This window comes from Xiphophorus couchianus, chromosome 4, assembly GCF_001444195.1.
Source record: "Xiphophorus couchianus chromosome 4, X_couchianus-1.0, whole genome shotgun sequence".
In the NCBI taxonomy this organism is placed as follows: domain Eukaryota; kingdom Metazoa; phylum Chordata; class Actinopteri; order Cyprinodontiformes; family Poeciliidae; genus Xiphophorus; species Xiphophorus couchianus.
The window spans coordinates 29,159,611-29,172,979 of NC_040231.1; the positions used below are offsets into that span (position 1 = coordinate 29,159,611).

The window sequence follows — 13,369 nt, forward strand, 5'->3', positions numbered from 1 at the left end:
CGTAGTTACGAAATGGAGGTCTACAGACAGCGGATTGGTTTTATTCTATTTTTTCCAAATCAATTTTGGGACATTTTAAAGCTGTTCTGAGCTGTAGTATATTTGTGTTTTTTGGCACACCCTTAGTGGAAATCTCTGCAAGGTTATGCAATATGTGTTACCTCTGGCAGAGTTTCTTCACTTCAGGTACATTTGGATGGATGTCTGGGGGATTTCCTGTCAGAATCTCGTCTCTGCTCGTATCTCTTGAGTAGTTCTGTCCAACCAGGTCCTGGTTATGGCCTCACTCGCTTCTGCCTCTTCAGCCTGCTCACTGACCTGAAAGACACAAGTGCAAACTGGCTGCTTGTTTCCATCTGTCAGTCAAAACATTCTTTTGTTTTCTTCAAGTAGAACTAGGTAGCAAACTTCACACTGGCAAGGCAAAGTCATCCATTACTCATCACTTTTTCCTGTATAGGGGGAAAAAATGCACCAGTGTGGGTTTTAATAGGAAGTAGGCATGGAAAGGCTGAAGGCAGGGAAGGCACTGCCATGTTTCCAGAAGTGCCTTTCCGGTGGTTTCTTTGTGAATAACGCTTCTGTCTGCGTGTTACTGGTGTAGAATAGATGTATTGTTGCACATTTCTCAGCAGCAGAAGAATAAAACTTGAGAAAAGTAAGTTGCTTCTCTCTGCATTTTACAAGTTGCGTATATTCAGGATCCCACATCTCAGACACAATCTTTCCAGATGCATTCAAAGCAGTTGGGAGGGAGGAGGATGGCATTTTCTGTATTTGCATTTTACCCCAGTTCAGACCTGTGAGCATGCAACTACAACCTGGAGGCCACTGTCCCTGTGTAATCCCAGGTTGAGGAGGAGACATGGGCTTAGCTGCCCAGCTGGACAAAGGCAGGAAGGGAGTGAGTCCAAATGTGTATTTGCTAACGTTGCGTAACGCTCCACGTTCCCATGGCGTTGGCCTTCGAAGAACAGTGCACCTCGGGCGTAGCAACGGCATCCGCAGCCAGCGGACGTCCTGGCTGGAGTCGGGGTTGTTGTGCCAAACCTCAGCTTGCTAGGTAGCCCATGGAAGAGCTAAATGGAAAACAGGGATGGGTTATGGAGCAGCCAAAGGCAGCAAGCAATGAGTGCATTTATCCTCTGAACCATACTGTATCACACTTTCCTCTTGGCTGAGCGGGAAGAACTGTCAGTACAGTAACTATGACATCGGTAATGTAGGCAAAGAAGACAGAGGCTCAAAACTGAATGAAAACATCTCTGCTTTTCGGTCTTGTTTTATTTTGTTCTGATTAGTTGTTACAAGTTCTATAGAGCTTTCAAAAATTAAGATTCCTAAAGTAGAAATATATATATATATTTTTTTTCTAAGCCAGAGTAACTGGTGGTTTCCCCATGCAACACTCATCGCTTTTCACTGTTAGCTAATATAAGGCTAGTACATCATCACCTTACGAAGGACAAACATCAGTTCCATCATTATTTAACTTTTACCCCTAGATTTTTAGGTAATCTCATGTGTAGCGTCTAATAGCAGATCGGTGACTTAGAGCATATGACATTATTTTGGTAAAATATGGCCTATAAGAATCACTTGTCAACTTGATGAGCAACTACTGGAAGATGTATTTGCTGTAGTTATTTACATGTGATAGCTCAGGTATTGAAACTAAAGAACAAGAAGTGTTTTTAAAATGCTCCCACGCTTCATCCTGGAGTGTGTTACTTTTTCAGACACTTTTTTAAAAGTTTGTTTTTTTAAAAAACGTTTTTAACATGTGGGGAGCAGCAGCCATCTTCAGTGGCTATTCCATTATACGCGAATATAAATCCACAGTCTGTAGTTGTCACGGCTCTGTCATAAAAGCAACAGGAGCCTTTATATTAGTAGTTGTAGTTGAAGCAGTACTTGTTGAAGAAAGGAATTGAAACCACTGACAGTTTCCTGTGCTAACTCGTTTGCTAATGTTTGCCGTCCTTGCATGCTCGCACTTCACAACTCCATTATAGTGAATAAAATTGTTCCAATCTATTAACATTCATTGCATTCTTAAAATAATTACCAGTTCTATGTTTAAGCTCTTGGCAAAATGGAGACGGTGTTATTTCAATATGTTAGCAAATAGAAAACAAAGCACGTGTCACATTGACTGTGATTGAATTTAATTAGTTGCACAGCAGAAATTGTGACATTTTCAATAGCCTGGTTTGATATATTTAGTACTAAATAAATTTAATTTGTAAGGAAGGTTTAGTGCATCTTGATTACTGTATCAACACTGATAACCTGGGGACAATGAACGTCTCCTCCTGTTGTAGGATAACATTTCCGATTGTCCCAGGAAAACACTTGTTTGCTGTTGGGAATCAGGTTTCCCACTGTCCTCTTAACGCTTTGTGGGAGGGTGCAGGAGGAGGATATCCTCACCCAGAGAAAAGAGGGGAAGCCACACATAACCTGTCTTTGTTAACTCAAGTTCTAACATTTAACAATTTTGTTTTGCTAGTTTTTTAAAAATGCTTTCTGATGGCGGTAAGTGCCCCTTTTGTAGTTTTATTTTTTGGTCAGTAGCAACTGATGTGTTGAGTTAAAATAGATCACTTTAGAGGTAATTAAGTATGGTTCAGGGGCTAAAGCTCGCAAGTAACAAATATGATAAAAATTGAGTTGTAGTTGTCTTTTTGGTTCATTGACCTACAGTGATCCAAGCACAGTGCCCTGTGGTACTTTATCCCTTAAACAGAGGTTTATGTGGAATACCGACAAATTTAATGAAGGAAATATAATCGATTTAGAAACTCTCATACAGATTTTATAAATTAAATGTAAATTTAATGTAATGCAGTCATAAGGATGATTAGTATCCATGAGGGAGAGCATTGATATTTTTCAGCTGTGCTCAGAAATGTGGGAAAGGACATTCATTCCCTTTAAATCCTGGCAAAGCTTTGCATTAAAAACAAAAAAAACTTGAAATCTATACCTTTTTTTTCAATGAAATGTCCTAGTTCATAATCTTAAAAAATAAATAGCTGTGTTGAGAACGCTGTGATACAATTATATCAGTAATTGGTTTTACCAAGTGTTTGAGAAAAATTAATTAACTCTTTAGCAGAAATGAACTCCTCTGGTCAACTTGGCTGTAAACTTCCTTCTGTATTGTATTTATTTAAACTTGTTTCTAAAGTAGGAGCTACATGACACATATGGGATTTACTACCAATATGTCAATATGAATGTTTAATTTTTTACATTGTTGGAACATTGTTTTGTTTGGACCTGAATGACTAAAGCTCAAGGACCAGTTCTTACGGTGACTAGGGAGAGTTTAGTTGGCGCTCAGAACGACGTGTCCTGTTTTATTGATTAGCCACATAGCCTAGTCCAAGGTAAAAGGTCACTTTCAGATTCTATTTCCCTGCCTGCTTACTTGTTTAAACTTGATGCTCAAGAGAAAAATCATTATGATGCTGTTGAACTCATGCCGCGTACCTCAAAATATCCGATCAGATTTTGAAAAAGACAGAGCTAATAATTCAGCCTGGCAATAAAAAGCACCGACTCTGAGAAGGTCTGACATCGCCAGGTTTGTTTGTTGCTGAACATAATCAAGCGCTTCGAGTTGTTGCAATAACACAGTTGTTGTTTTCTGTTAAACAGAAAAGGAGCTAAACACAAAATGTGTTGTGGAAATGGCGAAGAACCAGACAATCCTCCATCCTGCTGGAGCCAACTTGGGAAAAGCAGACTCTCGGTAAGCATGTTATTTGCATGACTAAGATCTTATTTCAACACCTGATGGTGTGCGCATGAGATTTATGTCTCATGTGCACTTGACTTGGCCAAAGCATCGTGCCATTTCTCTGAGACAAACACCCCGTACACCATTAAGTGCCGCAGTTAAGGAAAGAAAAATCATTCCTAGGCAGTGAAATTATTACAGCACAGCCATCCTCAACAGAATCCCTTTTATAGTAACAGAAAAGTAATGCAGTATTTTCCTTTCAGTCGGTTAAAAATCACAACAAAGGAAGCAGACTTTGAACAAAACAGTTGACTTCTCCTTCCATATGATTTTTATCTTTAAAATACAATACTTTGTGGTGAAAAGTTATGCCTCGGGTGTTTGTTCCCACATTTTGTATATGTAAATAAGATATGGATGGAGAAATGTTTTTCTAGATCAGTCCTGCCTCGCACAGGAGGGAGTGAGCGCATCTGTAGCTGACGGCATGTTTGCTCTGCTAAGCAAAGAAGAAAAGTCGTATTCTGTGTTTAACATAAATAATCAAACTGAGGGAAGATTTCACTCATGGTCTTTACAGTGGAAGTTTTGATTAAAACACAATTCACTAATATAGTCAAAGATTGCTTAGTAGGCACAGCAAACGCCATACGGAGTGCAAAAATATTTCTTATAGGCTACAGCAGTGTCTTTCAAAATATCCATTGCCCTTCAACTTTTCCCATTTTTTCCCATTACAATCCTAAACTTCAATGTATTTTGATCAGATTTTATGTGACAGACCAACTCAAAGTAGTAAATAATTATAAAGTGGGAGGTAAGTGTTTTCAAAAAATTCTTTCGAAGTTCAAATCAAAAGTGTGGCTTTCATTAGAACTAAGCAATGTATCCCAAATAGACTATCAGATGGGTATGCACAAAATATTGCAAATTGCTCTTTAGAATGCAGTATTTGTTGGCTAATATTTTGTCCTTAGTTCCCACGTTGCATATCAATAAGCGACTGAGGCGGTAGGATCTACACTCAGTAGATGACCCCACCATACACGCCACAGAGTGTTGGATGCAAATGCAGAATATATTATGATCGCTTCTAAGAAAGAGGGATGCACTGATCGACCCGATGAATCGACCCCTATTTTCTTCATTTTAGGAGATCAGGCTGAAATTACTTGTAAAAACTGATCTTATCCACTGATCATATCTTTCTTCGCGAAAGTCTGAAAATCAGCCTTATGCTCCGTAATGAGAGAGGGCTGACTGACGCCCACTAGGTCATGTCTGCACGTGTGCAGTTAACAAAGTCACTCCACTGTTTCCAACTTAGAAACTTTGTTGCCAGAATTGGCAGGTCAGGCTTTTTAAAGACCCTTTACAGAAAAAACTGCAATCATCCCTTCTCTTCCCCTAACGAGGAAGGATGTGGGCTCGTTACAAATGACATCTTTATCACAGTCTGAATTATTACTAATGCAGCTTCATGGTGGTTCTTCTCTATTGGATTTGTCTGGAGTTTTATTCGTTTAATAGATGAATATTGTCTAGATCAGTGTTTCCCAATTCCGGTCCTCAGGCCTCCCTGCCCTGCATGTTTTAGGTGTTTCCCTTCTGCTACACACCTGGATTGGAATATATGGGTGATCAACAGGTTTCTGCAGCACTTGATGGTCATGCAATCATTTGAATCAGCTGCTCTGGAATAGAGGCACATCTAAAACATGCAGAGCAGGGAGGCCTGAGGACCGGAATTGGGAAACGCCGGTCTAGATGATCTATTCTGTGTGTTTCTGGGTGAAACAACAGGATTTCCTCCAGAAAACGTGCTAAACCCAGTGGTTGGGGTGCCAGGGTGGTCATCCAGCGGTCATCCTGTTTTTGAGTTAAAAAAAATGTTTTAGGTTGACAGAAAATTTGAAAATATCATTAGGTAATTATGTGTTATTGGTAGACATTATCATGTAAACCTAAACAGCAACTAGGAAGTCTTGGAAAAGGCAAACATTAAAGAAACCTAATAAAGAAACAGCACTTAGCATACACCGGATAAAACCACTGGAGAAAACCTCAGAAGGTGAGCCTCCCTTCCTTCCCATGTCTTCTTCCTGTGTCTTGTGGTGAGCTAAAACACAAATTCACATCAGCTTTGAACAGTTTTCCTGTCCCTGCTGTAGGACCGCATCCCCACAGCACAACGTATGGCAGTTTTAGTCCCATCTCACCAGAGCAACATTGTTCCACATGTTTGCTCTGTCGTTTTCCCAACATGGATTGCAACAAACGTGAAACAGGATTTCCAGGTAGCCGTCGCTGCAATAGCAAATTTGACTTTCATTTTTGCTGATGGTACAGCCACAGCTTTTTTAGGAGCTGCTTTCACTGTGCAAAAATCCTTAATGGCAGATTTACATGTTTGTTGTAATTCCTGTACTCTTAGAGAGAGATGCTGACCTTGAAGAAAACTATGCACATGTCTTTAATCCTTTCCTACTTTTCCAAAACTCCTAAATTTGTTTGTGACATTCCTTCTTCCTCATGATGTGCTTTGGCAAGAAATTGGACCAGTCGCAACAGGTGGATTTGAACTTCTGTCTCTGTTTTGGCTGTTTCATCATGTTAACCAGCTGTCTTTATTTGGTTAGGCTGAACACACTTGAGTCTCTCAGTTTCATCCCTGGGAGATGGTTGGAGATCTATTAGATTAGGTTACAGAGCAGGAATGTTGGAATGCCCCTGGAAGGACGGATTATGTAGGTCACAGTCGGAACTGCAATGGAGAAGCTGCCTTTTCTTTAGTCTTAATGTGTAAGGGTTTGAAATCCGCTCAAAAACTGACTGGCTATCCTGGAGGAAGGTCAGCTGTGTTGGAAGAAAGAAGCCCTTGTGACTGCTGTCTGTCTGATTAGAATCAGTAAAAAGGCCGGCTTTAGGCGGAGGACGACGGCAGCGGCGGCGGCAGGTGGTTGTGTGTGTCAGAGGAGCCTGAAAATATAGACAGCAGCTTTGACACACAGACAATTGTGCATAAAAACGCCCGACTCCTCTCGGCTCTCTTCTTCCCTCGTAACTTGCCACTGCCCCAGCTTCCTCCTCTTTTTTTTTTTTTTCTCATCTCTTCCGTTTCCATGGGAGCTCGGTGGGAGGTTAAGTCCGGGTCGCTGCTGATGACCAGGGGAGTCTCCTTCCTTGAGTGAGAAGAAGATGGCAGAGGGAGGGGGGAAGAAGCTTCATTTACTCTAGCATCTGTCGACCATAAACTTCCCTTGGTGACGTTTATGGAGCTCGGAACAAGAGCAGAGCTGTAGCTTCTCTCTCCGTCGCCCTGCGACAAAGGGGCAAAGAGGCAACAGCCGGATGGGCCGACTGACTGCTGTGCTCAGTGTGCAGATGCTGTTTTAATTTTGTTTGTTTGAGGCCAGTTTACATTGACATAGTGCTTTACATGTTCGTTGAGATAGACGGGGTTGAGTTCATTGAGGAAGTAGGCAGTTAAGTTGGCGTGTTGCAGGTGCATGATGTTTGCTTGAGATAACAGAGCCTCCAGGATCAGATCCCCTTCTGTTTAATTATGGGAACATATAACTGGAAAACAGGACTGCTTTTTGGCATAACTCAATCATTGCTATTCTTATAGGTCTGTTGTAAACGATTATTTTAGTAATCTTGCAATTATTCTGATAATTAATTGAATAAAACGTTGTCTCGTTCTGTTCAGGGATCCACTTTTTTCACTTCCGATACAGACATCCGAGGTTCTTTATCGGCCAATATCAATCCGATACAGAAAAACTGTGCCGGATTGACAATAAATCATAATGCATGAAGTCGCTCACAAGCACAAAATATAGAATTAGACTGAATAGATCTGCCATGTCAGACACATTGTCACGATACCCGATTTAGAGGGTTTTTTTTAAATATCGGGACCGATACAGATATTATCAGATAAGTTTATATCTAGTTCTGCAGTAGCTACTTACGCTAGCAAAAGAAATATAAATGCAATACAATTCAGACGTCTCAAGTTTGAACTTCCTTTTGAAGTGCAAAGACAGATGAGAAATGAAACATTTCACATTAATTCATAAAAATTAAAAGCAAACTTTAATTGAGGCATTTGCAAACACAGCCTTTTTTATATTACACTTCACTTTAGTTCTTCAGTTTGAAGTATGAAAAACTGTTATAAAATTAATAATTCTAATCTTTTTTTCCCCACATCATCACTTTTCTTGATCAGCAAGCACATGCGATGTTAGGCAATATTTCCTTGTACACGTGTATCATGTCAGATTCTGTACTAGCAGTCACAGATAAAAGTTAACAGTCTTTTGGAAAGGGAACAAAAATCTCACCATCCAACACCAGTGTCTGACCTCACTCTGGAGTAATGATCAAATTTCCCATAAAACCCTCTCCTGACCCTTGTGGATGGACAACCAGAACAATTCTAGCTGCAAAGAGTGACATCATATTAAACCCTGTAGGTTAGAAATGAGATGTTTATCGTCTTTTGAAGTCATACAAACTAATTCTTTTGGAAGTGTAGTGCACATGTTTTACACAAAGCTATCCACAACACTAAATCCTACTTAAATTAGTTTGTGGTTGTGACGTGACAAAACTTTTCTAAAGGTCAAAATTTACGAATTCAGTGCTTTGCAAAACGCTGAATTGTTAGTTGGGCCCATTCTGATCCAACCTTGAATTATTAATCATTTACTAAAAAAAAAAAAGAGGCTTCATGCTTTGTGCATTCTTGCTTCCTTCAGATTTGATCCTGGATCATTTGCTTCTAAAATATGAGCTTTAACAGTGACGTGAGGTTCCATGTGAGCGCCAAACCTCAACACTCCGAGTTTCTAAACCCAGTGAGGAACAATGGCTAGCCTGGAACCTCATTTACATCTCATACAAATGAGCTCCAGAAAGGATATCCTCTTACGGAGCTCATGTATTACATGACCCTGACTCCTAGACAAGAAACTATTAAATCATTAGTTTTTATAGCCGTCTGTATATTCAGATTCCCAACTTTGACTCCACTGAGATGTTTGTTTCCCCTGTAGATGCTTGTTAAAAAAATATGGCTATAAATTGCGGCATTTTTATTGTTGCTCTTTAACATTTGAGTTTTTTATTTGCATCCTCCGTTCTTAGCAAACCTTTTGCGGGTGAGTTGCCCTAAAACAACAGGCTCAGGTCACTTTGTGCCGCTCTTTCTGATAAGCAGATGACTAACCCCGGCATAGCTGCATGTTCAGATGCCGTGGTTTGCATGGTGACCTGAGGGCTGTTTGCTCTGCACCAGTGAAGCTGGATGTTGACGCGTTCTGCTGACAAAGATCAGGTTCTTGTCGGTGATGCAATAACAAGCGACTTGGTTCCCAAGACAATGAAGAAAGGAGGGTGTTTGGCCCCGGGTGACTAAAATCCATGTTGTGTGTAGGTCTGAAATGATGAATTGGATTAATCGTGATGAAAAGACGACTGAAATGATTGTCAACTAATTTAGTAAACGATTAATTACTAGTTGCCGCATATACAGCCATTTGCTAAAAGAACAACACGGTCAGAGCGGCAATCAATACTGAACTGTATGGAAAAATAAATACATTTTGGATTAATGGTAAAAAAGAACTTCTTTGTAAGTGGCTTCTACTCAGAACCTCTCAAGGGACAATTTTTGCTTCATCTTGTTCAAATTTTGCACAAAAAAAAGAGCAAAAATATTTTAAGCACTTTTTGTTATCCAATTATTATGTTAATCTAAGAAGTAATCAACAGATTAGCTCTACATTTTATTAACATTCAGTCCAACAGAAAGCCCTGAGCTTTTGACAGGATGACGTTAGAAGTTTTACTAGCTACAGATCCATCCTTTGCTACAAACAAACAAGCATACGGTAAAGCAATGGGCAGTAAAATGTTTAGCTAGTTATTTAAAATAGAAATTGAATTATTTGCCTTTTTTAATCTATTTCTAATGTTTTATAAAATAAGCTGAAGGGATAATTATTTGTTGTCCTAGTTGTATGTTATGAGTTATCAGCACGTTAAATTAGTCTTAATTAGAAGCCGTGAAATTTTACATATGTTCAAATGTTTCAAAATATTTCTCAAATTTATTTATTTATTTTTGATTCTTCTAGTGACAAGTTCCACTTTTTTCCCCCTATTTTCTTTCAGGGGATTACCTTTGTTTGCTTTGGTTTTGGTTGCCCATGGAGTAAGAAATGGCTTCTTTTAGCCTTTCGCTTACAGTGGCGAGAGAAATCATTGCACACTATGAGAATCCATTGTCCTGCAGTCTGTATGCACTGTACTCAGACCTTTAGTATGTACTGTGTAACGCTGACCTTTGTGTTTGAGCTTAAAATTCCTGTCCCAGACCCAGCCTCGCTTTCCCTCAAATCTCCTGGCTACCTTTAGCCTTCTTTCCATCCTCCACTCCTTGTTTCTTTTCCACACAGCCGTGGATGCTACGGTGTGGGAGAGGGGGAAAAAAAGAATGCGATAACAGTAGGGAAAGGAGTAAGAGGGGGAGAGGGAGCATTCATGCATTAAGTTATTTTTTAAATGACGGCGACAGGCTGAAGGGAGGAGGAGCAAATAGAATTGTTTCAGGACGGAGGAGAGGCGGGTTCGCCACTCTCCTGACCGCCTCACTCTCCTCAGCCATTGGTTGGGGGGGGGGAGCCCCTAACTCCGCTAATGGGTGACCCCTCTCTCCTTTGGTTTCCGAAGCAACCATGACAGCTGTCATCATTAAGCACGTCAAAACCTGCCAGAGTGCGTTCATCCCTCGTCCGTCCAGATCGGAGAAGCCCTTCAGGCAAACAAAAAATATCTTCAGAACAGGGTGAATCGAAAAGTATGTTCCAAGAGAACCATTTAATCTCCACTGTATCCTCCCTTTGGAGGGAAAATGTGACTCCAGCATGTTTTAAAATAAAACACGGCTGGTGGGAGCCGAAGAAAAAACAAAGCAGACGAGTGAAGGCGTTAATTGCGTCATAAGAAGCCACTGGATTCAATTAAAGTGCTGATAGGAGGAACTGAGCCTGTTTGTGCTCTGTGAGCGTCTGCTTGTCAGCAGCCGAGCATCTGAAATGTGAAGTGTTGCAGATTGCTGGCGGGTTTGTGGAAGAGCTACAGCCTTGGTGGCTCATGAAGAATGTGCATGGGTAAGAGGAAACAGGTGTTTGGGCTTTTTAGCTCAGCTCTGACAGAGGAGCATTTTATGTGTAAGTGATGCGTAATAAACCATCCTAATGTGACGTTTGCTCAAGGCACTTGTCGTTGCGGTCTGATGTAGAAGGCTTTACGGAGAGACTTTCCAGTTTCAATTTACTGAACAAAACTGTAAATTTGGTTCTGTAACTGATGAAAATCCTGGTTATTTCAGGAAAGTATGCAGTCAAAAACAAAAAGAAGTTGAGGTGACTGACCTACTTAAGCGGGCCAAGAATTTAGCCCAACGTAGGTGGTGTTGTTTAAGAATGTTTGAGGGATTCTCCTGAACTGTGAATTTTTTTTTTTTTTAACTGACTGTAAATCACCAGCTGTCTTTTCTTCAGTCTCATCCTACAACTGGATTCAAGTAAAAGACATTAAAACATATTTCTTGAAATGGAAGCATTTAAAAAATACTAAAGGAATGAAAAAGGTAACACTCCAACTTACCCAGACTTGGTTCAGATGTTAACATTAGTTTATGATGCTTTTACATAGGAAGAGGGGGACGTTTGAGTGCAAAGAGCTTTCCCATTGGTGGAGAACTGAACACATGTCCAGGAAACGGGTCGTTTTTCCAGCTGCTGACGTAATTGCAGGATGTGTCTGTCAAGATGTCAGATGAAAGCTCTGCTGCTCCTTATCCTAATGAGGAGGAGGAAGAGAAAAGAGGCGGCTAAGAGGATGGACATTCCAACAAACTTTAAATCTGGTGGACTCATCTGAGACTCATCCAATTCTTGTTAGATAAGTTGAATTATTGGTCTGTTGAAGATCATAAAGACTGGTTTCATCATTTTCCTCATATTCATGCAGGTGTTAGTAAAGAAAGTGGACTTTTTAGTCTATCTCTGTTTGACTACAACATGAATTTGAACTATATCTGTTTTATTTAGCACCATCACAGGTGCAGTCCAAAGACATTTGTAGTCATCTTATTAGCAAATCTCTTTAAAAAGTTATCAGTCTCGTTTGGTGAGGTTGCAGAAATTCTCAAAGCCAAATGTTTCTGTATTATTTGTTCTTTACTTAAAAAGATACTTCAATCAGGCCAATTTCCAATACTAACTGTGTTGTAGCGGCTGTCAGTTCATTTCTGTGTTATAGTTCTCTCTTTTCTCTGAAAATATCGCCACGTCTTTCTGTTTTATGTTTGAATGTTTTTACTTTCGTCAGAGACATTCTACACCAGCTGTGTCCATTTTTTGTGTGACTGTGACCCAGTAACCTTTGGATGCCATCATCTTTTTTTCAGTATGCAACAGCTCCCCCCCGCCCCACCCTCCACCCTGTTACACAGACATAAATTCATAGAGACACAGACATGTCTAGAAGGTGTCACCCATCTCTGTCTGAGATCCAAAACCCACACAAGAATCCTTTTCAAATCCTCTATAATTAGGTTTGTCACGATAACAAATTTTGTTGGGGCCATAAATTGTCCCAGAGATTATTGCAATAAATGATAATATTGTAGTTTTGAGTCCTTATTCAACTAGTATAGTAATAAAAATAATAATACTGGTTTATTAATCCAGGTATACTCACTCAAAGATAAAAACGACTTCAATTTCTAAAGAACATTTAACACTGGAACTGGAAATCCTAAATATCTAAAATAATTAAAACAACTGAAACAACAATAAATAAAATAGGCCATAAAATATCAGTAACCAAAATTGCATTAAAAAAAAATAAGAATCATTCAGCTTAGACGGGGAAAAGAGACAAAATGGCAGGTGGCGCAAACTAACTACTTTGTACTACTTTGTAACTACTTTGTACTGGGTGTCAAAAGTTTGCATCATTTCTCAAAATGCTTTTCTGAATGAAAGTAATTGCTCTCATTTTACTTTATCACGCAGTTAATTGACTTATTGCTTGTTGTGATGGGCTTATCTGTAATATTTTTGAGAAATCTACATATGCCCAAGAGTGTTGCATTCGGTTACTTGACTGAAAATGGGGAAAGTTTGAAGAGTTTGTCTCAAATTTTGCTTTTGGTGTCTTATTACATCAACATTTCCAATCCAACGCTCATTTCTACAGAAGGCACATCTAAAAATAGTTTTTTATGAGTTCAGGATGGCCAGCTGCAGAATACCTTTTATTAATGTGCTCTTATTTTCATCCGTCTTTCCACATGCTCCTCCCGTGGACCTCGACATTCCCAACATCTCCAGAAATCAGTCCAAGGTAACGGCGCACACCAACACACAGGCGTTTCTCACCCGATTCCATTGTTGTGAATCATCTCTGTGTCTAACAAAGGCACCGCTGTTCAACTTCTGCTAGGTTCAAGAGCTGTGTGGAGCCATACAGGCCAGGCAATGAAACAAAAAAGAAAGGGAAAGAAAAAAAGAAGCACTTTTAAAGTGCTTTTTT

At 39.8% G+C, this 13,369-nt stretch overlaps 1 protein-coding gene across 8 annotated transcripts in view; it reads left to right on the forward strand.

Moving 5' to 3' along the window:
• The window catches only part of kif13ba (kinesin family member 13Ba), a 56,778-nt gene that overhangs the window by 4,399 nt on the left and 39,010 nt on the right, over positions 1-13,369 (forward strand). For 7 of the 8 annotated variants that reach the window (XM_028015376.1, XM_028015378.1, XM_028015380.1 and 4 more), the window contains 2 exons: positions 3,667-3,760; positions 13,168-13,180. In XM_028015376.1, coding sequence (XP_027871177.1) covers positions 3,667-3,760; positions 13,168-13,180 — 107 coding nt within the window. Of the gene's footprint in view, positions 1-3,573; positions 3,593-3,666; positions 3,761-13,167; positions 13,181-13,369 lie in introns of those variants that run through there. The other variant, XM_028015382.1, reaches the window with a different exon arrangement.